At 39.6% G+C, this 21,227-nt stretch overlaps 1 protein-coding gene across 4 annotated transcripts in view; it reads right to left on the bottom strand.

The window, feature by feature from the left end:
• Positions 1-21,227, bottom strand: part of EEFSEC (eukaryotic elongation factor, selenocysteine-tRNA specific) — a 167,029-nt gene that overhangs the window by 54,215 nt on the left and 91,587 nt on the right. For all 4 annotated transcript variants that reach the window (XM_081184185.1, XM_081184186.1, XM_081184187.1 and 1 more), the window contains exons 6-7: positions 12,376-13,017; positions 102-258 (exon numbers count right to left, since the gene is read on the bottom strand). In XM_081184185.1, coding sequence (XP_081040311.1) covers positions 102-258; positions 12,376-13,017 — 799 coding nt within the window. The remainder of the gene's footprint in view (positions 1-101; positions 259-12,375; positions 13,018-21,227) is intronic.

The raw sequence follows: 21,227 nt of genomic DNA, 5'->3' as shown, positions 1-21,227 counted from the left end.
TTAATCTGTCTGAGTGCATATAATAATGGGCTCCCCAAGATTTTTGAGGATATTAGAAAAACTTTTACTAAATGTGTGCATGCAGCAAGATAAACACTTACCTGGAATGCGGATTTTAAACTTTCCACTCTGTCCAAAGCCACCTTCTATTAAACCTTCCTCTCCTGTAGACAGCTTGACCTTCAGCCCCACAAATATTTGGATGTTGGTCTCTTTTTTAAACAGTGAACGACCAATCACACTGTAATCATCACAGAGCTACAAAAAACACACAAACACAAAATCTAAGTTCTTGGTTTTAAAAAAAGATTTTAAAAGATACTGCATTGCCAAACCCCTGCAATGTAGGAATCACAGCTAAAGAACCTCTGACATATGACCATCCAACCTCTGCTTAAAAACCTTCAATGAAGGAGAGTCCACCACCTTCCAATGTAGTCTGTTCCACTGCCAAACAGCTCTTACCAGCAGAAAGTTCTTCAGCGTGTTTTGTCAGAATCTCCTTTCTTGTTATTTGAATCCATTGTTCAGGTCCTTCCCTCTGGAGCAGCAGAAAACAAGCTTGCTCCATCCTTCATGTGACAACCCTTCAGATATTTGAAGATGGCTCTATATAACCCTCTCGGTCTTCTCTTCTCCATATCCAACTCCCCCAACTGCCACTCATAAGGCGTGATTTCCAGATCCTTTATCATCTTGGCTGCCCTCCTCTGCACATGTTCCCACTTGTCAAAGTCCTTCTTAAACTGTGTTGCCCAGTGCTTTTTTTTCCTTCTAAAAAATGTTTAGGGGTACTCTCATTTTGACTTCAAAAACCACCATTTTATAGTTCAAATCAAGAAAAATAAATACAGTAAATTGACAAAAGTACAAAGATTCCCAAAATGTTTAGGGTATGCGTACCCCTGCATACCCCCAGGGAAAAAAGCACTGGTGGTGCCCATAACTGAAGAAAGAACTGCAAGGTGAGGTTGAACCAAGGCAGCATAGGCTGGTACTATTAATTGCTTTGATCTGGACACTATACTTCTGTTGGTGCAGCCTAGAATTGCATACACACCCCTGGCTGCATCACACTGTTGGCTCATGTTAAGTTTGTGGTCCTTCCTTAAATCCTTCTCACAAGTACTACAGTCAAGCCATGTGTCCCGTCCCCTGTTCCCCCGCAATATTTGTGCATCTGATTTGTGTATATTTGTGTTAAGCAGTCATTTCCTTGGCTCCAGGTTTCTAATATGCTATGTACCACGTTAGATCTGCTTCTAAATGCACCCAAATGCACCAGTTCTCAGGTCTCAGTTCTCAGTTTTCTTTCAACTCCTTACCACCTTCATTTCAGCAGATTCTTTTGCCTGTTCATATAAGGAAACATGCTTCCAATATGACAATACAGTGGTACCGTGGTTTAAGAACAGCTTAGTTTATGAACAACTTGGATTAAGAACGCTGCAAATCTGAAAGTAGGTGTTTTGGTTTGTGCACTTGAGTCCCTCGCTGCTATGGGAAAGCACGCCTTGGTTTAAGAACGCTTTGGTTTAAGAATTGACTTCCGAAATGGATTAAGTTCGCAATCCAAGGTCCACTGTATAACTTTTAAAAATTCATCTTAGCAAGGAGTATGTAATCATGTCAGTTTGTTAAACTCAGAGTCTTAAAGTAGCTGTATTTAATTTTAATTTAAAGATTATTAAACCAGTGGAAGTCACCATTCCAACTTTGGATTCATAATTAAGCAATCAGGTACAAGAGGCAGCAAGCATGTTGCACAGGGAAAGATAAAAGATGCTCCCTGGGGCACTGGCAAAGCAAAGGTGCAACGAAGTGCGCCTAATCCCCAAGGTGTGAATATCTTTGGATGATACTAACCCCTGAAGTCACTGTGCCTCAGTGTCATAACTAGAGTCTTGACATGAAAGGAAATAAGAAAATGCTGCTTTATTGAATGGCAAGCTACCATGATTTCTCTTCAAGTCAATATTGTAATTCTGTGTCGCACAGATCCCAGAAAGTAAGAAATACAGAGCAATACAGACAGACCTTTTTAGGTGGACCAAGAGTAATATTTTAAATTCAGGAGACACAAGACTTTCAGCTGCACAGAATTCTTCTCACAACTAATCTGGATGGTAAAAATTGTGTATTCAGAATATTGCCATAGTCAAAAAGCAAATGCCATATGGTTTGTGGAAAGTAGTTGAACCCGAGGAGCTTTTTCAGTAGTGGCTGGTTTTGAAAGCTTATTATTTATTTTAATTAGGGTCCAAACCATCTGGCCTTAGGCATGCATTGCTGTCCAGTGAGCACTGCTCTCCAGGCATGAGGGGGTTACTCAAGGAGAGGGAAAGGAAGGAGGTAAAGATGCAAAGGACAACTGGATTGTGCCATTACTTATTTTCCCCCATTTATATCTTACCTTTTGAGCATCAGTCCTAAAAGCAACTAACAACATTTAAAAATAGTAATATATATATATATATATAAAATCAGTACACAACATGAGGCTACATGAAAACAGGCAGCTAAAAACAGCTGGCAAAATGGGATTGGGGTAGGGGAATTAAGTTATAACATAAGTAAAATGAAATTTCCCATTTCCAGAATTAGAGCACTAGAAAACACCTTGACCAGAGTATGGTCTAAATAAATGCATAGGTAAAGGTAAAGGGGCCCCTGACCATTATGTCCAGTCGTGGCCGACTCTGGGGTTGCGGCGCTCATCTCACTTTATTGGCCGAGGGAGCCAGCGTACAGCTTCCGGGTCATGTGGCCAGCATGACTAAGCCACTTCTGGCAAACCAGAGAAACACCGTTTACCTTCCCGCCAGAGCAGTACCTATTTATCTACTTGCATTTTGACGTGCTTTCGAACTGCTAGGTTGGCAGGAGCAGGGACTGAGCAACAGAAGCTCACCCTGTCGCGGGGATTCGAACCGCCGACCTTCTGATCGGCAAATCCTAGGCTCTGTGGTTTAACCACGTCCCTAATAAATGCATAAGCATGGACCAAAACTCAGTTTGCTCACCTGTACAGCTAGTAAGATGATAAACATTGCTCATTCTTAATTTTGTCTTACAAATCACACCTAATCTAAAATTAATATTGACCTGTATCAATTTAATGCAATATTATGTTTGCTTAAGGAAATACAGAAAATTATTTCTTTGTTTGGAAAGCTTCAGTACATGACCACCAATTGTTTACTGGCATGTAGCAGGACAGGAACTTGAACTTTGAAAAAAGAGCATTTTTTCCGAATGTGAACAACTGTTGTGTTGAAACTGTCTTTATTTTTATGCTGCCCTCTCCTTCTTACAAAATGTTTTAGAAAAGCCTATTATTTGCTTCCACTGAAATCCAACTCTTTATTACTGCACCAGCAATTTAGCGCCAATCACTGGATAGAGCCATAATCTCCTCTGAGTTCTCAGAACATCTACTATGGCAATCACTTTGCCCATTAGCTGAGCAGCCTTTTGGGCTTTGGGTCTCTCCTCAGACTCTCCTCCAGTTTCTTTCTGGTTATAAAATGAGAAGTTTAAAAACCTAGAGCTGCAAAGACAACAACGGATACATACTCTTCTTTTGAGGCAGCAGACAGGGGCCTCGCCGTGAAGGCAGACTAATTTTATTAACTTCAGGGGAACTTCAAAAAGCTTAAGGGCTTTAATGCCAGACAGAGACGACCCCAAAAGTCAGTTTAAGTGCTGCATAAACAAAGGATTAGGTCAAGAAAAAGCTGAAGGCTCCTTGCATTTCTTGTTTATATTGTCATATGACCTAGTGGGAGTGGAAGAGGGTTGCCTTTCTGACTTTAATCCTCCATGGTGTACAGTGGCGCTTCAGTTCACTGACCTACATTACAATAATATTTTTTTAATTTATGGGCAGAGGTGCAGCATCAAACTCACTTAAGGAGTTAAAAAAAAAGAAAAGGGAAAGGGAAAAAAGAACAAATGTTTCTGACTAGTAAATTCTCCCTCTCTTGCTTAGGTTAGATCAGCAGCTTAGAAAGGGATTTCAAGTTCAAAGGGAATGTTTCTGTTGCTCTTGTTTTATGGCTTAGACCAGAGGACACAATAGCATTGATTTTTATGAAATATTCCCTCCCCCTTGGCTTTTGTGTTTGCAGAAAGAAAAAAAACAAATAGTACTGTATTAACATAGGTGAAGAGTCAGTCCCTCTCCCTCTCCCTTACACACACAAACTTTAATACAGAGTACACAGTTTTAAAATCCTTTGATTTAAATATTATTTGCATTGCGGTATTATGTTTGCAATGCTGTAGCTACGTTTTGCGTGATGACATCCAGCACAAACCCGTGGTTTAATTCTATCGATGGGGTGGGGGTGGGGGTGAGAATACTTAAACAGAACCTCCTCCTCCTCAGAGACACCAGAAAGTCTATTCTAATTTTAGAATAATGCAAATTACAGTCAGATTCAGTCTCTGAAATGCATTATTGCTCATATTTGGAAATTAACAGGCACCAGTTTTCCAGGAACATAGGGAGACATAAAACAATAGGTGGGGAAAGAGAACTAGAATAAGGAATGAAGGGGGGGGGAGAGAAAAGTTGGGGATAAAAAGATCCTCTAGAAATAATCTAAATAACGAACTGTTCCATAGAGCACAGGTCAGGTATATGTTAAGGAGGATTCAATCTGGCAGTATTTACTTTACAAAGCTAGGACAGTTAAGGTTAATAAAGGTGTTGGGGAATAGGGCTGTCAACCCAACAACTATTTTTCACTTATTAACTTCAGTTCATTAACTACTGAAGCATGCATAGGCCTTATTCAGATATAAAACTAATTATGGTTCAGCATTTACACGAATGAGCCTTGGGATCATCAGCCCCCTCCACAACGGCCATGAGATTGGAAGCTTTTGCTTCCATTTTCAACTAACCACAATTAAGAATTATTTCTAAAATTGGACACAAACTGGGTTAGTTTTAACCAGGCATAGGCAAACTCGGCCCTCTAGTTGTTTTGGGACTACAACTCCCATCATCCCTAGCTAACAGGACCAGTGGTCAGGGATGATGGGAGGTGTAGTCCCAAAAACATCTGGAGGGCCGAGTTTGCCTATGCCTGGTTTTAACTATGTTTTACTGAAACAAGCCAACTTCAAACTATTATGTATGAAGTTATCTTGTTTCAATAATGAATAGTTAAGATTAACCACAGTTTGGTTAACTGAAAATGGAAGCAAAACCTTCCAATCTCCTTATCCTAGCAGTACCTAGAAGGGTGTAGGAGGAAAGATTCTACATCAAGGCTTGTGTGCTAACAGTAAGCTAAATGCTCTGTTGGAAGAGAAAGTAAAAGGACTGGAGGAGAAAGTTTGCTCACTGCCTAATTAGAGGAGATAAGGATACAGGGGGCACTATGGCTAGGACAAAAGCAGGAAGAGTCTCAGGGAAGAAAATGAGAACTGTAGCAAACAGGGGAAGTGCATGAACCAGAGTGACTGTCAGAAGCAGGAACATTCTGAACCACTGGAACTAATGTATTGTTTTCAAAATCTTTTCAATGAGAGAGGCTCTAAAAATCATGATGGAGAATGTGTGAAGCAGGCTGCACTACGTGGGAATGAAGAGTCTCAAAGTTTCGGGAACAGAGGTAGCTCAATCGCCACCTGCATGAAGAGAAGGACAAAGGTTGCGGACTCCCTACTAAGAAGTAAGGGTGTGACTGTGTGCTGATCAGATTTGGTAACTTTTGGAGAGTGCTGATCCCATAGTGCCTGGATCTAGGATGGGCTGGACAAGTGGTTTGTCATGCCTACTGATCTTTATCCCTTCTTGTTCATCCATGTGGGAACAAATGACACCATCAGGCACAACTAGGACAGTATCCCATCTGATTAGGCAGCAAAAGGCAGGAAGTTGAAGGACCTTGGTATCTAATTTTTCCTGTGTAAATGCAGAGAACTACATACAGAGAGAAAAATACTTCCCTAGAATGTCTTATGTAGATGGTGTCAGTGAGAGAGGCTCAGTTTCTGAGACCATGTCTAAGCTTCCTTAATGGACTAATGGCAGGAGATGGGCTGCTCCTGACGAGGATTGGGGGGGGGGGGGATGAGCTTGGCAGAAGCATGGTGAACTTGATCAAGAGAACATAAAAACTAAATCCTGTGGGGGTGGAGAAAATAGCCCAAAGATAAGCACATAAAGATGGGGACTTGGTACTACAGGAGAAACTGAGGAAGCTGTGGTGTTGCCTTGCAAACCCCACATTAATATAGCAATTGAACAGAAACCCAAGGTTTTTGATGTCTATTCACTAATGTGCTGAGTATGGGAAATAAGATGAGCTTGAACACCTAATACAGGAAGAGAAATGTGACTTTATAGCTACAACTGAGACTTGTTGGGATGACTTTCATAACTGGAATATAGCACATGAATGTAATGGAGGCCTGTACAAAGCCTGTCTGTCGTTTCACAAAACTTCCTTGCATCATTGCTTGATGTTGCAAGTACAGACCCTCCAAATATACAAAATGGTATTTGTACTTTGATTAATTTCTGCCTGACAGGAACTCATTAGTAGCTTTCCAATTCTCCCCTCCCTCTCTAGGTATAGCAATAATTGCTCTAACTATCCATCTCTGAAGGTTTCGTGAAAATGTGACAATCCTCATGCTGTGCAGGGTCACCTTCTTCTCATTGATTGGACTCCCATTATTAGTTGGGTTTCTGGGTAGTCAAGGAATCTCCAGGATTGTAGAATAAATAATCCTAGAAGGGGATTCAAAACAGTAAGACTGAGGACAGCCTATACACACTGTACAGTCCTAGCAGCATTAGAGCAAAGAGAAAGTACAGGCACAAGGCAGGATGGGTAACTATTTGGTTAAAGGAAAGGAAAATGGTCTGCCACTTCAACCAAGGGTTTAATGTAGGGAAAATAAATTGGATTTGAGGAAGGTGTCGTTACATATTTCTCTCTCACACACAAAATCATTAAAGATGTTAAAGTCCCTGCCTCCTCTGCATTAAAATGTTCAAATTTGGAGCTAGCAGCTGGCCCTGAACCTTCATGTCCACAGTGCTGTGAAGGAAAGTTTGGGACAGACAGTCTCAAGCCTGGGAATATACAATGCTCACATTCAGGACTAGTATGAGTCTGTATGGAGTGCAACAACTAGTGTCATAGCAAGTTCACAACAGAAGCACTGAAGCTTTGTAGGTGTGGGGCTAGCTGCACAGAGAGCCTTAAACAAGTTGAGCATTTTCTGATGTAAAATTACCCCTTGCAAATTACCCTAATCTGCAAATTTTCCAGAAAGTTCTCTATTTTTTCTTTCTTTTTACAATCCCTATCAGTGACCTCAAGTCAAGGAGTTGGACTTGATTACATTTTGGTTCCTTCCAGTTGTAGGATTATGTGATAACACCAATAAGATGCAGAACCGTAGCCATTATCTATAGTAGAAGCAAACAGAAAACAAAACAAGCTTAGATTGATTCTGCTAATTCCAATCCAATCCATGAAATCTTACTAGGCAGTATCTCCTACAGTGTTTTAGTAGCACTACAGCCCAGATCAGCTAGAAGTGGCCACCAAAAAGAAATCATTTAAATCAGTTCAGTAACAACAACACAGGTTGCTTTATAGTTCAACAACGTTGTAATAAAAATGGCACTCAGGCCAAGAACACTGAGACAAAAAAAAGTTTTAAAATTACATATTTTGAAGGGGGAAAAACTGCATTAAAGAAGTCAACAAAAGATTATGGGAATGTTGGGTGGGGAGACAGAAAGGCTGGAATCCTGCAAAGCCTAGGTTCTAAACCTTTAGCAGATAAGATTTATATATTTGCTATTACACAGAGAAAATAAGATACAAAACCATGAGGATGAGCTTTTTCCCCCTTTTTTTTGTCTAAAGCATTAAACACTGAGAATCAGCAATCAGATGTCCAACTAGAACTTGACAAGTCAACAGAAACTATTTTCAGGCATTCTGGGCATTCACAAATACACAGGGAAATGCACAACAAATGACACAAGGAGATGAGAACACTGGCTCTGTGCCCATCACCCTCTCCAAACTGCAGAATGATTATCTGCAGCAAGAGGCTCCTGCACTCAAGGAAGTTCCCCACGTGATGGAGAACTCTGGAAATCAGGGCCCAACAGCACATGGGCCGCCAAAAGTAAAAGCAAGTGATTCACTTCAAATAACCACCCTCAAACTCACAAAAGGTAGTGGGGCAGAGCCTGAACACTTGTCCCCATGGCTCACCTTGCCATGTGCTGTATCTCTGGATTTTGAGAACATTTGAATAGGGCTAGAGCTAGATTATGTTACAAATCTAAGCATATAAACCTGCTTTTAAACTCATACAATCATGTGCAACTCACCATCTCTCCTACATTCTCATTATGCCCTTATCAGCCTCAACATCACTAACAAAAACAGATACTCAGTAAGTGACTCTAACATAACTTTAAAAAAATTTAATGACTGTTCAAACTCCTGTGCAAGCCAAAACGTTTATACTGTATGGTTTAATCTAACAATATCCAAAGCAATGGACATAGACAATTTCTATTAGGAAGCCCTGCCAAATTCTGCCTCATCAGCCAAAGCAAGTATATTTACTGTTATTTTAAAAGTAAAATATTTATTCTTTCCTTAGAACTGCCTTCACTGGAAAATGTTGTGACCAATTAACCAAACCATGTTGATCCATATTTTGTAAATTACCATATCCTTCAACCTTCTGCCACTAAAGTTCATCCTTTTTTTTCATCTTCTTCACTTTTAAACATGAATAGTATTTCAAATGAGAACACCATTATCTCCACATTCCTAAGCTTCACAAAATTGCTCAATCGCAAACAGAACAGCAGCCAAAAAATAAATACATCTCTTATGCTCCTATTTTACTGCGGATTTTAACCTGTGAAAGCATTGTGCATTTTTATCCACTGAGTGCCCTCATTGCTGTGTTATTATCACATTTAGCATGCCATCAGCAGCCAAGCACAACCAAGCAAACCCATGTTCAGACTTCAAAGCAGCTAAAACATTAATCGTGGTAAAAGCAGGTTCTGCTAGGCAGTTCCGTTTACTGCCAAACGCTGATATCACACAGCATCATACGTATATAACAGAATTTAAATGGCAAAACTAAGGAAGAACTAAGGCACCAATACTGCACCTCAAGTACAATGGCCAACACAGGCCCTACAAGGAATTTTTGTGTTGCCCTTGTTAAAATCCTAACACTCTGTCTTTTAATTAGAAACAGAGAAGCTCAATGGGTATCCAGTAGCAGTACTGGGCCAATTAATTTTAGTAGTTCTACTTTGAGTAGAACTTAGTTGCAGACAGCCCTCTGATTATATTGAGGTGTATGATAGCAATGTGCTTCAGAAAGTAGGTACAGTATAAGCAAGACTATAGTAGGGTTGCGGCTTCTTATTCTGTATCCACACGATGCAAAATATGTGCGAGCAGTTACCACACATGATGATCCAGATGCAGGCTTCAAAGTATTTGTGGTTAAAAAATAATACAGTAACTTGGTCGTAACCAAGCTACCCTGTTAAAATACCTGTTTATGAAGCCTTGTTGGCCAACAATCTTCCAGTAAATCTTCACAGACCAAAGGGCTTTGTGTATGGTTTCAGCAAGGAGCTGTTCTCCTTGAGGTATATGTTTATTTTCACTAAACAAGTCCAAAATAACAACAAGCGGTGCAGCTTGTGCTTTGCAAACATGGTAAAGGGCTTCCCCTCCACCCGCCTTCTCTTCCTACTGTAGCAGTTACTCATTGACAAGTATCCCTTGCCACAGGCAAAGCAACAACATTTCAGGATCTAATCTTGGTTATGCAAAACATTTACTCAACAGACGCACCAAGAAGTCACAGCACGAATCTATGGATCACCTTTCACTTTTGAACTTGGTGCAGGAGACTTTTTACCCCATATGGCCAATCAGATGGCATTTCCTCAGATGATTAGATTCATACTTCTCAACCTATGCACAAAGTTAAGGACATCATGTTTTCTACAATCACACACACACTTTAGGTGGTAGTTAGAGCTAAGCCAAGCTTATGGTCAGTGAGGAGAGGAGTTTAACCACAAGTCTCTGTTCAGATGGCACACAAAGCCAAACCATGGTTTAGCTTGGGTGGGAGGAACAAAGTGGCTGCAAGCTCCTCTCTGGGAGACTGTGCATTCTTGCTAAGTCATAGCTTAGCTTATCATGTCATGTGAACCAGGTCAATATCTCAGTAATCGTAGTAGCTCAACTAAGTTGAGTTCCGTGCTGAAAGGAAAGCAAAATATAAACGTATTAAATAAACTAGTCATTATTATTACAGTGGTACCTCGGGTTACAAAAGCTTCAGGTTACAGACTCCGTTAGTCCAGAAACAGTACCTCTGGTTAAGAACTTTGCTTCAGGATGAGAACAGAAATTGTGTGGTGGCAGCGGGAGGCCCCATTAGCTAAAGTGGTACCTCAGGTTAAGAACAGTTTCAGGTTAAGAACTGACCTCCAGAACAAATTAAGTTCCTAACCCGAGGTACTACTGTATTCCCATAGTGTAGATGTGGAGAGGGTGCAGAGGCTGAGAAACAGTGACTTGTCTAAAACAACCTAGAGAGCTCGAGTCTGCTGTAATATTTGAACTGGGAGCTTTCAAAGAGCTTACTGACACATGGGCCACAATGTCTCTTCAAGCACACACACACATATACTTTCCCCTGTGTGAAACCCACAGCACAATTTGCATGGGTCTGTAAGAAAGATCCTCATAGGTGGGGCCAACTGCATGGCTCTTTCATATCCACTTTCATATTCTGCAGGTAAAAAGAGCCAGTCTTAACCACTATGCTATACCAGTAATTGTAGAAAACTGGTAGCTTGTGAGCATGACACAGGGTCTCTTTCATTTGATTGTCTGCTTTGTGGAAACAGTGTGTTCACAAAGGTGTACTTCTCCCAAAGCATGCAGCCCCTAGACTGACTAACTGAAGGCATCTGATCTATAGGTCTGTGAGAAGTAGGGGATTTTGCTGCAGGGTGGCAGCTATAGAACAGCTGTAAGTACTGTAGTAAAAACTTAAGTGCTAATTCTTTACTGCTACCTAATAACAAGCTACTGAAGCCATGATATTTGGCTGACCTGAGCAAAGAAAACAACTCACAAATGCATAATAGCTACTATTTCTCAAAAAAGCAGAGCAGACTTTGATGGAGCAATGAGAGCAATGTATTAATCTAATTATAATTAGAACAATATATAATTGCCTGATTTGAATTTATTCAAGGTGAACTGGCCATTAAAACAGGAGGAGTTCATATCAAATTCTGGAGCAAGGAAGGAGAACAGGATCAACCCCAGCTATATTAATTGACCATAGTGTGTTTTCTTGGGGGGAGGGGAGATGGAACACCACAAAAAATCACTAAAATGTGTTTCAGGAATAGACTCCCATGAAACTGGCAAGCTAAAGACAGCAGTCTTTCCTTCACTCCCAGCCTGTTCCCTACAATGCTTTTAGGGTGAAAGTATTCCTCATGGCATTATTATTTAGTGCCTCCCTAGAGCATTGAGAGGGGGAGGGCAGCCACCTTCTTCCTTCCTTGACAATGAGAATGCCCTTTTCCTCAATCAGTGCCAAGAATAGACACTGTAAATTTAGTTATTCTAATCTCCAGACATCCATCGGCAGCAGGGTGGGACCATCTGAATCAGTATTTCTATTAAACCAGAGTCTGGACTTTTCCTAAAAGCAATGAATGATTTCACCACCCATTTGTTCACACACTCCCCCCCCCCGACAATCCCCCCCCGACAACTGGGACCAAACATTAAGCTGCAGCTTTCTCTAAAAAAAGAAAAGAAAAAACCTATCCAAGATAGTAAGCCCCGAACTAAACAGAAATAAATGAAAATTTGTGAAAACAATTTAGCATCACCAGCCCTATATAAGCATGTCTTCATGGTTCCTCTTGGTATGAAAACCGTACATTAGGGCGAAAGGGGAGTCAAGTGTTAGCAGCAGCGAGAGCAACATTCTCTCTGCTATCCTGGGCTACCCCAAACACCAGGCTTCTGGAGAAATTTCATGAACAGATACCCTCCAGCCCTATTTTTAATTGCCACAGGCTTCAACAAAAACCATGACTCTGTCATCTTAGTTCCAGTTGTTTTTCCCCCTATTACCACGTCATTGGCTCCAGGTTTCTGATGCTCTCCCTACTATTGCATACCAGCATTTCAGCTGTCAAATCCCCCTTTCTCTTGTGTTCCCCTCTAACTTTCTTTTACTATATTAACTCTTCTACTGCCCAGTAATCTCAGGTGATCCTCAAATTAAATCACACAAGCTTACCCGTTCCACTTGTCCTTCCTTATGTTTCAGCTTGTAAACTTTAAGCTTGGGGAGACATGTCTCTGCATAATTTTTGTCTTCCATCCCTTGGAGGAGCACTCCATGGAACGCCAACCTGCAAGTGTTTGCGTGAATATCGGTATCCAGCTTTGAGCCAATCACAAGACACAGTTTAGGGCAGGTAACTGGCTTCTCAAACTCAAGTAAGGCCCACTGTTGTTTGGGGAGCTGTCTTTCTTCAGTGCAGTCATTCTCCTTGTTTTCTTCTGAGGACTTTGAGTCTTTGGAAAGATATTCCTCCTGATAAAGATATTCTTTTCCAAAATCAAAATCATTCTCCAGGGGTTCTTTGGTGAAGTCATTAGGAGCTGGGCTGAAGAACATAACTCTTCCCATAACAGTTTCATGGCCAACTGTGATATGAAACTTTGCCTTGGTCTGAAGAGTGCCTCGGAAATATGGGATTTTCTTTAAAGAGATGATAGCAGCATGAATAGTCTGGAGAGATTCAGGTGTACAGATCAGACCTCTTTCCAACAGCTTTGGATCAAACTGAGTCACACAGATTCCTACCCTGTCACCCTGCATGGCATAGTTAACTGGAGTATGAAACATCTGCATGGACTTGACCTTCTTTGTCACCTATTTATGGGAGCAAAGGATAAGAAAAATAGTCATATTCATGTGGTTTATTTATTAATAAAGCATTTTATTAATTAAAAACGTTTATACCCACTTTTCTGGGTCTTTAGAAAAAACAAAAACTCACTCTTCAGTAGAGTTATTTCCAGACATTAAAACACTGCTCTTTAGTAGAGATACATAGTAATTACAAGAAAAATCTACCCTCTAAATTATCTAAATGAATGCTTCCTCTAAGGATTACTTTTTAAAGCTTTGTCTATCTTTTGTACTAGAAAATAATACTAAGAATCATTCTTTGGAATTTGGTAACTTTTATAGTAGCTGAAAGGAATTAGCAGATCAGTATGTATCTGCATAAATAAGGCACTGATTTGTTTTTGAGAAGTACAACTAAGCTACACAGTAGCAATCTTATAATACAAAAATAATAAAAATGCTGACCTTCTCTTTCTACTTTCCTTTTATTCTCTTATATGAATTTGCTGCAGTTCTACAAATTAGACTAGGCAGTAGTTAGCAACCTTTTGGGGTCCAGGGGCACATTTGGAATTTTGAGAAGATGTCGTGGCCACCAATCACAAAATGGCTGCCACAAGAGGACCTGGCTTAACACAAAATGGCTGCCATGAGGGTGTGGCTTGACACATAATTGGGAATACTGGTATTCCTATATAACAGAGCATCAACTGGCTGGTTGACCTGGGAGAACAGGATTAAATTCCCACTCAGTCATGAAATTATCTTTTGGCCACGTCACTCTGTCTCCCTCATAGGATTGCTGTGAGGATATAATGGGGAGGAAAAGAATCATTGGTGCCACACTGAGCTGCCTAGAGGATGTTACTGTGATAAAATATAAATATATTTTTTTTAAAATAAGGGGAAAGAAAAAGCAATAAAACAAGCCTCAAGGCAAATGGGGAAGGTATCCCCTTTGTCTCCCCACCCCTCCTCAAAATCAAAATGTAAGAAATAATGGGAAGAGAGCCTAGGGAACAAGCAGATGAAGCATCCCCATCGTGGCTTCCTCTCCCCCATTAGAATGCACACCACAGCTAGAAAAAAGGCAGGACTAGAAAAGGGGGGATAGAGATCCCCTACAATGCCACTGCTTCCCCCCCCCCCAAATAAAAATGCCTTCCAGTGCTAGAAAAAGCATGAAAGAAAACCGTGAAGCAAGCTGGAAAGCTGGCTGTCTAACCTACTGGAGTGAAGGGGAGCAGGCCCTTCCAATTCTCAGAAGGTACCTGCACATTTGCTTCATAAGTTTTTTGAGATGGTGGCTAGCGAATTACTTTAAAAAACAAAAACACCAAAGCTCAGCGTCTGAGGCTCCTGCCTGTGGGCACAAATAAAGGCGGAGGGGGGCAGGCTGTCAACCTCTGGACTACACTTCCTTTTCTGTTGGTAAAAAAGTGCTCCTCTTACATTTTATGATGAGAAGCATGAGCAGGTCTCAGATAATGTGCTTAATATTTTCACTTAATGAAATATAACCATCAGTGCATTAACACCATGCATAAAGAAACACACATGCATTTAAGAAACACACAAGACACTCTTAAGACATAGAAAATGAGGGGGGGGGGGTTTACACCATTCTACAGATATAATTCCTATTTACCCCAGTTCTTTATATTTCTGACCTAATATTTCAGTACTCTTCCATAAATCCTTCCACTAAAATATTTTTTACAACTGTGAGATTTATGAAAAGCAAGCTCTAATTTTCAGCAATTTGAAAACAACTAGCACAAGTATGGACTAGTGATGTCAGGGCTATGCCCCCTGTTTATGGATATAGTCCATTTTCTCTTATCCATGTTACATGAGAAAAATGTAAACAGTATGGAGTCTGGAGTGATGCTAATAAGCTTAGAGTTGTATCAGTTATTCTTCTTCAGAAACTTCTAAGGCTGGAAAAATAAAGACTAAAATAGGCTTTTCAAAAAGATCAACGTTGGTTCAGCCTGATGAGGGCAAACCAGTTCAGTTTAATATGGTTTCTTTTTTCACTGCATTTCTTTTTGTTCTTATATTTATCCTTTAAGAAGATATTTCCCCCCAGTTTATTCATTAGCCACGTGTGCCTGCCACTGTCTCTTTCACTCATCTGAACAGATGCAGAAAGATCTTCAGTGTCTTAATATTGTTAGATCAACTCTGTGCTTTCAATATACAGTTTCAGATTGTGGAAGCAATGTATTGTTTAAATACAACTCAACACAGCACTTCTTCCTTTCTCAGAAAGCTTGCAGGTTATCAGCTGTGTCACTCTGGAGAGATACTTCTGTCAAAGAACTCAATACATTTAAAAGTCAGATAGCAAGTTCCAAATCTGAAGTTTTGTTGTTGCATCACCTCTATGTATATGTGTGCAAGCCACAAACTTCGGATAAAGTGGGGCATGTAGGATTATTTCCAACATTAATCAGAGTAGTTCTGCTGAAATCAATGGACATGAAATAAACAGTTCTACTTCATGATTTAGTTGATGAACTGAAAACAACCAGGTACAAATTCAAAAGCAAAAGTCTATCAAGAAAACCAAATCTTGCTGTTCCACAAGAAGTGTTGGTGGTGGGTCTACAAATAGCAGTAGAATAGAATGTACCACTGCATGTAGAACCATCACATTTTTAATGCTTCTCCACATTACTCCCTGGAAGTAGGAAACCAGAACATCAGAAAGAAAGGTTCTTAACAGGTTCTCTCTCTGTTGTCTTAGTTTTTAAAGAAGGCTATTGCTGCTCACCTGAAATCTAAAATCTTCTGCTTCATTTTATTTGTAGAATGGTTCTATGTAGACTGATATTTCATACATCTGTATTACAAATTCTGTCAGTCATGCGCGCGCGCACACACACACACACACACACCAACCAACCAACCAACCCGTGAAATGGAGAAAGACGGCTTACAGTGTTTTATGCAAAGAAATAACGAGCACATCTCACTCTGTGCGGAGATAATTTATGCTCCCAATAAGACTATTGTTGTAGTGGTGATTCACAAGTCCCTGAAAGTGTGGAAAAGAATGTGAGCGTTCTCTTTTCCATGCTTCAGCAGTCTTGCCTGAGCCCTCCCTTATAAAAGGAGTTTTCAGATCTTTCTAAAAGCACACAGATGTCACAGATTTGGTTCAACATAGACTTTCGCCTCCACACTAGAGCTCTTTGTTTCATGCCATCAAAAAAATTATTTTTAACATAAAAATGGCATACCTATTTTATCCATTTTGGGTAGTCACATGGAAAGAAATGGAACTTCATCTAGCAACTTCAAGCTCATCAACAAACAAACACTTCCCAATGTTGAAAAATCTGCTTAAAGCAGCTTCATATTTAACTAGAGGGGTGGCAACTTGTAATGCCTGAAAATAAATCAGGAAAGAATGTTCAATATTTTTATCTGGATGATCACATTAATATTTCTAAGTATGATGTAGAGGCTTGTGAAATGGCTTTGGTGGAGGAGGAGAAGGACTGGGGAAGTCCATGTGTTCATACACAGATAAAAAAATGCAAAAGGAGAGATAAATTAAAAGCACCCAAACTGTTCAGGCCCTTAAGATAAACAAATGTGTTCAATATAAGAAAAGAACCTGTTATTTGAAGACCAAAGGAAAAGCCCACTAAGATTTTCAAAGCAGTTTAACTAATAGAAAACAGCATACAAAAACTCCACTAATGGCTTTTTCTCCTGATACAATGAAGCTTCTTTTCCTTTATTTATCCAACTTTCATTAAGTTATCGGTACTCCATATGCCATAGCTCTTAGCTTTTTTAGATAAGAGCCCAAGCATCCTTCTACCTCCAGTGCTGTCACTGCATCTTACTGATACAAAAGAGATAAAGGCAACCTAGCCCTTCTGATAATAACTGGAATCACAGCAAATTCAGCAAACTAGTAAATTATGAAATGGAAAATTTAAAAAATAAAATAAAAAGCAGATTGGAACACATAGTTAAGGTAGTTTATAATCAAACAGTTTAAAACATGTTAGCTAACTTTAATTGGTGCATTAACATAATGCACATACCACCTCTATTAAAATGAGAGAATGGCCCTATATTTAAGCGAGATTTAAATTATACTCATAGGACAGAAAAATGGTGTGGACATATTTTGAGGGAAATGAAAATACAGCCCAATTTTTGGTTGTTTGCTCACTGCCAAAAAAAAATGGAACTGCAGCTTTGTTCTTCAGCAGTAGGGGCTGCTGAAAGGGTGAGGAGTTCTATTAGCACCCCTGAGCATTGTTCAGATCACTAATTCAATCTTGCATTGAGATATAACATTAATACACTATAAAAGGTATGTTTAATGCCAGCGTGCGCTCTCTCTCTATAGAGAGAGAGAGAGCGAGAGAGAGAGAGTGTTGCCCCGGAGGTCTCCAGAGCACCAGCCTCCACAGACAAAATTCAGTGACCTTCTGTTTTAAAATAAATTCCCGCTTTCATGGTCATGAATACAAGATTGTAAATTTGACAAGAGAGTTACTGGCATGGCATTATCTTCTTGGCTCTGGTGACAGCACAGACCATTAGCTCTGAGAGATGCATCAAGTGTGCCATACATCTTAGTAGGATGTTACATCTTAAGTTTAAGACTGAACCTATCCACTACTCTGGAGGATTCTGGGAAAATCACAACCAAAGTACCAAAGGCAAAAAAGATACCATGCCTGTTTTATACAAACAACTAGGCATTCCAGATGTTTCGCCACATACATATCCCCCTCTCTCTTTCCTGTTTCACTAGATGAGTAGGAGAAGGACTTGGCACAGCACAAAAGGCTTATTGGCAGAGGATATCATGTTCATACCAAAGGCCATGTTCAAAGTACGTCACCGACGGAGTGACTCTGAATCTCACCCTCCCCAAAATATCATTGTCTTCAAAGAATATACATATGGTGACACTTATTCAACAAGAGGAAATGGATGACCACTTGTTTCAAACTGAGAATTATGTCAAATTATTTGAGTTATAGATGTATCATGCTTCTTTCAGTTCCTTATTTTGGATTAATGAAGATACACACAGGAAGGTGATAAGACGGGAGACAAAGGACCCTGCGTGAAAGGCAGGGTAGAGAGAATCTCCCAGGGTGAGAGGCTGGGGAAAGAGAGGGAAGCTCCTAGGTGGGACCAGGGAGGGTTCCTTTTTTCATGCGTGGATTAAGGGATACAATTGTGATAGAGGGCTTTGCATTTACTTTTACTTCTTTTAGCTTAGCTTTTATTGTATTTTATGTGCAAAAATATTAATAAAAATTATTTTAAAAATATGTATTACACACTTCTTTCATACTGTATGAAGATGATGTTGAGCAGCACTCTGGGCTGCCCTGAAGTGGGAAGCATTTCCTGCCACATATTAGCCATCCAACCAAAGTGGAAACTTGTACCTGGTCAGACTCAGGTCTTTGGGACACTGACCTCCCCCCCCCCACTATTTCTCCACATAATGGAGGGCACAAGATCTCTAATGGATACCACACAAAAGCCCACTCTCTCAGAAAAGCATAGCTGCTTGATAGTTCGGCAATGATGGGTGTGCATCCATTCTGAGGGCCTCAGCGAGGGATGATGTACTGGAGAATGAGGACACAGAGCTAAATTTTCAACAAGAAGCCCTAAGGTAGAGAAATGAGAAACTTCATTTTTCCAAAGAAAATGTCACCCATTATGGTGCAAATTGTCATGAGGCAGAGAAGCAGTTTGGGGAAACCATGCAAGAGAAGAATGGGAAAACATCATTAACAAGAAAGACGTAAATATTAAACTAGAAGATGCCTTTCACCTAGGTATCCAGTGTAGTCAATCCTTTGAATTTTGTTGTTCACTTATTGTCCACCGAACAAGCAACATCTGCTTTGTGAGAAGAGTTTGATCTCTACACAAGCTGCATTGGCATCCTGGAGCCAATAACTCAAGATCCTGGTTTCAAGAAGAAATATCAGAGATGGGTACAACAAAGAAGTTAACCATTATGACCCTAAGACCTCATTCCTGGTCAGTCACTGCAAGTTCAGACCCAATGAGTATATATTTGAAATAAATATATATATATTTCTTATGGCATGTGCTTTATTGATCTAGTTTTCATTTAATCATACCTGAAAGGCTTGATCATAGCATCTCTGATTAATTCCTAGACTAAGTATGTACCCAACATGAAATTTCCCACATTTGCAAGTAACTAGATTCAAATTGTTTTTGAGAAAAATGAACACAGTCTTTGGTGATAATGCTTCCCCCACAACTTAATTTGATGAAAACTTGTACAGGAATGTCGATTCAGAAATTTATATAACAGGACAATAAAAATACAACAGAAAAAGCAACACCTCAACAAAACAAAAACACCGTCTGTTGAGTCCTCCTCAAAAAGTTGAACAATTTCGAGCAATAATCATAATCATGATTTAGTTTGAACCAAGAAACATCTGCCTTTGCAGTCAGTTGGGAAACATGAAGGTTGAAAGGTTCTGATATTCTTCAGTGAATCACTACATGACTGTCAGTATAATCCCCTCACATCAAATAGCTGAGGGAGTTCTACTTCTTTGATCGTGCCCTGGCTGTCCGCAACTGTGTCAGAAGTGGGATAACTGATGGACCACACAGCAGCATACAGTCTGGCTATTTTCCCTCCTATTTTAGACCAAGTGCATATTATTTATATGTACCTATTACTACATACAAGGAAAATGGTAAAATGTTGATAAGAACATCTTAGAGCCACAAATATATGCACATATATGGAAAATCCCACTCCTTTTGACAGAACATGCTGACTAAAATATCTAATGAGCCATGTCCATCCATGTCAATGTATATACTAAGTTAGCATTTCACCAAGCAGAGGCAGAAAAGGGGAAACTCAATCTGTTCTTCTATAGTATATGCATTATAAATAAGATTAACATTTAATATCAAGTAAACCTTAAGTTATCAAAAGTGCTTTCAAGCCACATATTTCTGTTTCTTCCTAACAACCTCACCCATACACAAGGGAAAAACCAGGTTGTAAAATTACATGTGGGAAAATTCATTCTTCCAATGAAATAAACCGAATTCCTCTGTTTTAACTCTAGACTTGGGTTTAGAACAATAGGAACACTTTCATCCAGAGACTTCAAAGTGGTCCACAAAATACTACATCAGAGTAAACAGAGGGCTGAAAGGTTTATAGAGAAGACCTTCCAGAGGGTAAATTTCCCCCCACCCCCAAAACAGGATATTTTTGTTTATTACTAGTTGCTGAAAAGCATAAAAGAAGGGAAACTATAGGCTAGAGAAGTAAAACTTTTTATGTGTAAGCAACATTTGGAGCTTTGTCAGGAGGCTGGTTTTGGTAGAATGTGTGACATGTAGCCCAATGTGAGTAATATTATATCTCAAATAAAAATCAGCCCATGAATATACATAATCCAAAAGGTAATTCTCCCAATCTCTGAAATGTAATGGAGCTACTCTAGATCACTGAGGCATGAATATTTACCGTATTCAGGCTTTACTGCTCTCGATCTGGGTTCAATTTTGCAAATTAAAATGAGAGCTGTGTGGATAGAGAGATTAAAGAGCATCCCAACGCTTGCCTGTTTCCTTGGTGTGGCAGCAGTGATCCGGTTACCCTTCTGTTAGGTTATTTCTTTTTACTTAACAGAGTAGGTCAGAAGCAATTAAGAGTGGAGTGTAGAGGTCACAATTAGTTCATAACCTTGCAGTTAAAGGATCAATTAAAAACAAAACAACAATGCCTGCAAACTCTGCCTCCCTACAAAGATATACAGAGAACAGAAAACAGCATTTAAAATAAAATCACTACTGAAAAATAATATTGCTAGGTGTTCTCACTTCTACTGGACAGGTATGGGGACAGCAGGAAATACAGTTTTCTTGTATCCATTTCTTTCTCGTAAGCAAAACTCTGCCTTTCCTCATTTGTGACTTCAGTATTAAAAACTGAAATATACCCCATTAAAAAAAGTCATTGGAAAGAAAGGACTAAAGACAAGTACCGTAATTCCAAAGGAGTTTTGTTGGTTTTGTAAGTGGTGTCAATTTTTTATATTTACCGTTGGCAATTTTTGCTTGAAATTTAATAAAATAGAAAACTGTGAGCTTTAGCTATAAAAATAATGACGAATTAAGCAGATGCAGATGTTGATAACTTTTAAATATAGCAGTGATTA

This window comes from Podarcis bocagei, assembly GCF_964188305.1.
Source record: "Podarcis bocagei genome assembly, chromosome: 2".
Taxonomy (NCBI): domain Eukaryota; kingdom Metazoa; phylum Chordata; class Lepidosauria; order Squamata; family Lacertidae; genus Podarcis; species Podarcis bocagei.
This window is presented reverse-complemented; position numbering and strand designations above follow the sequence as displayed.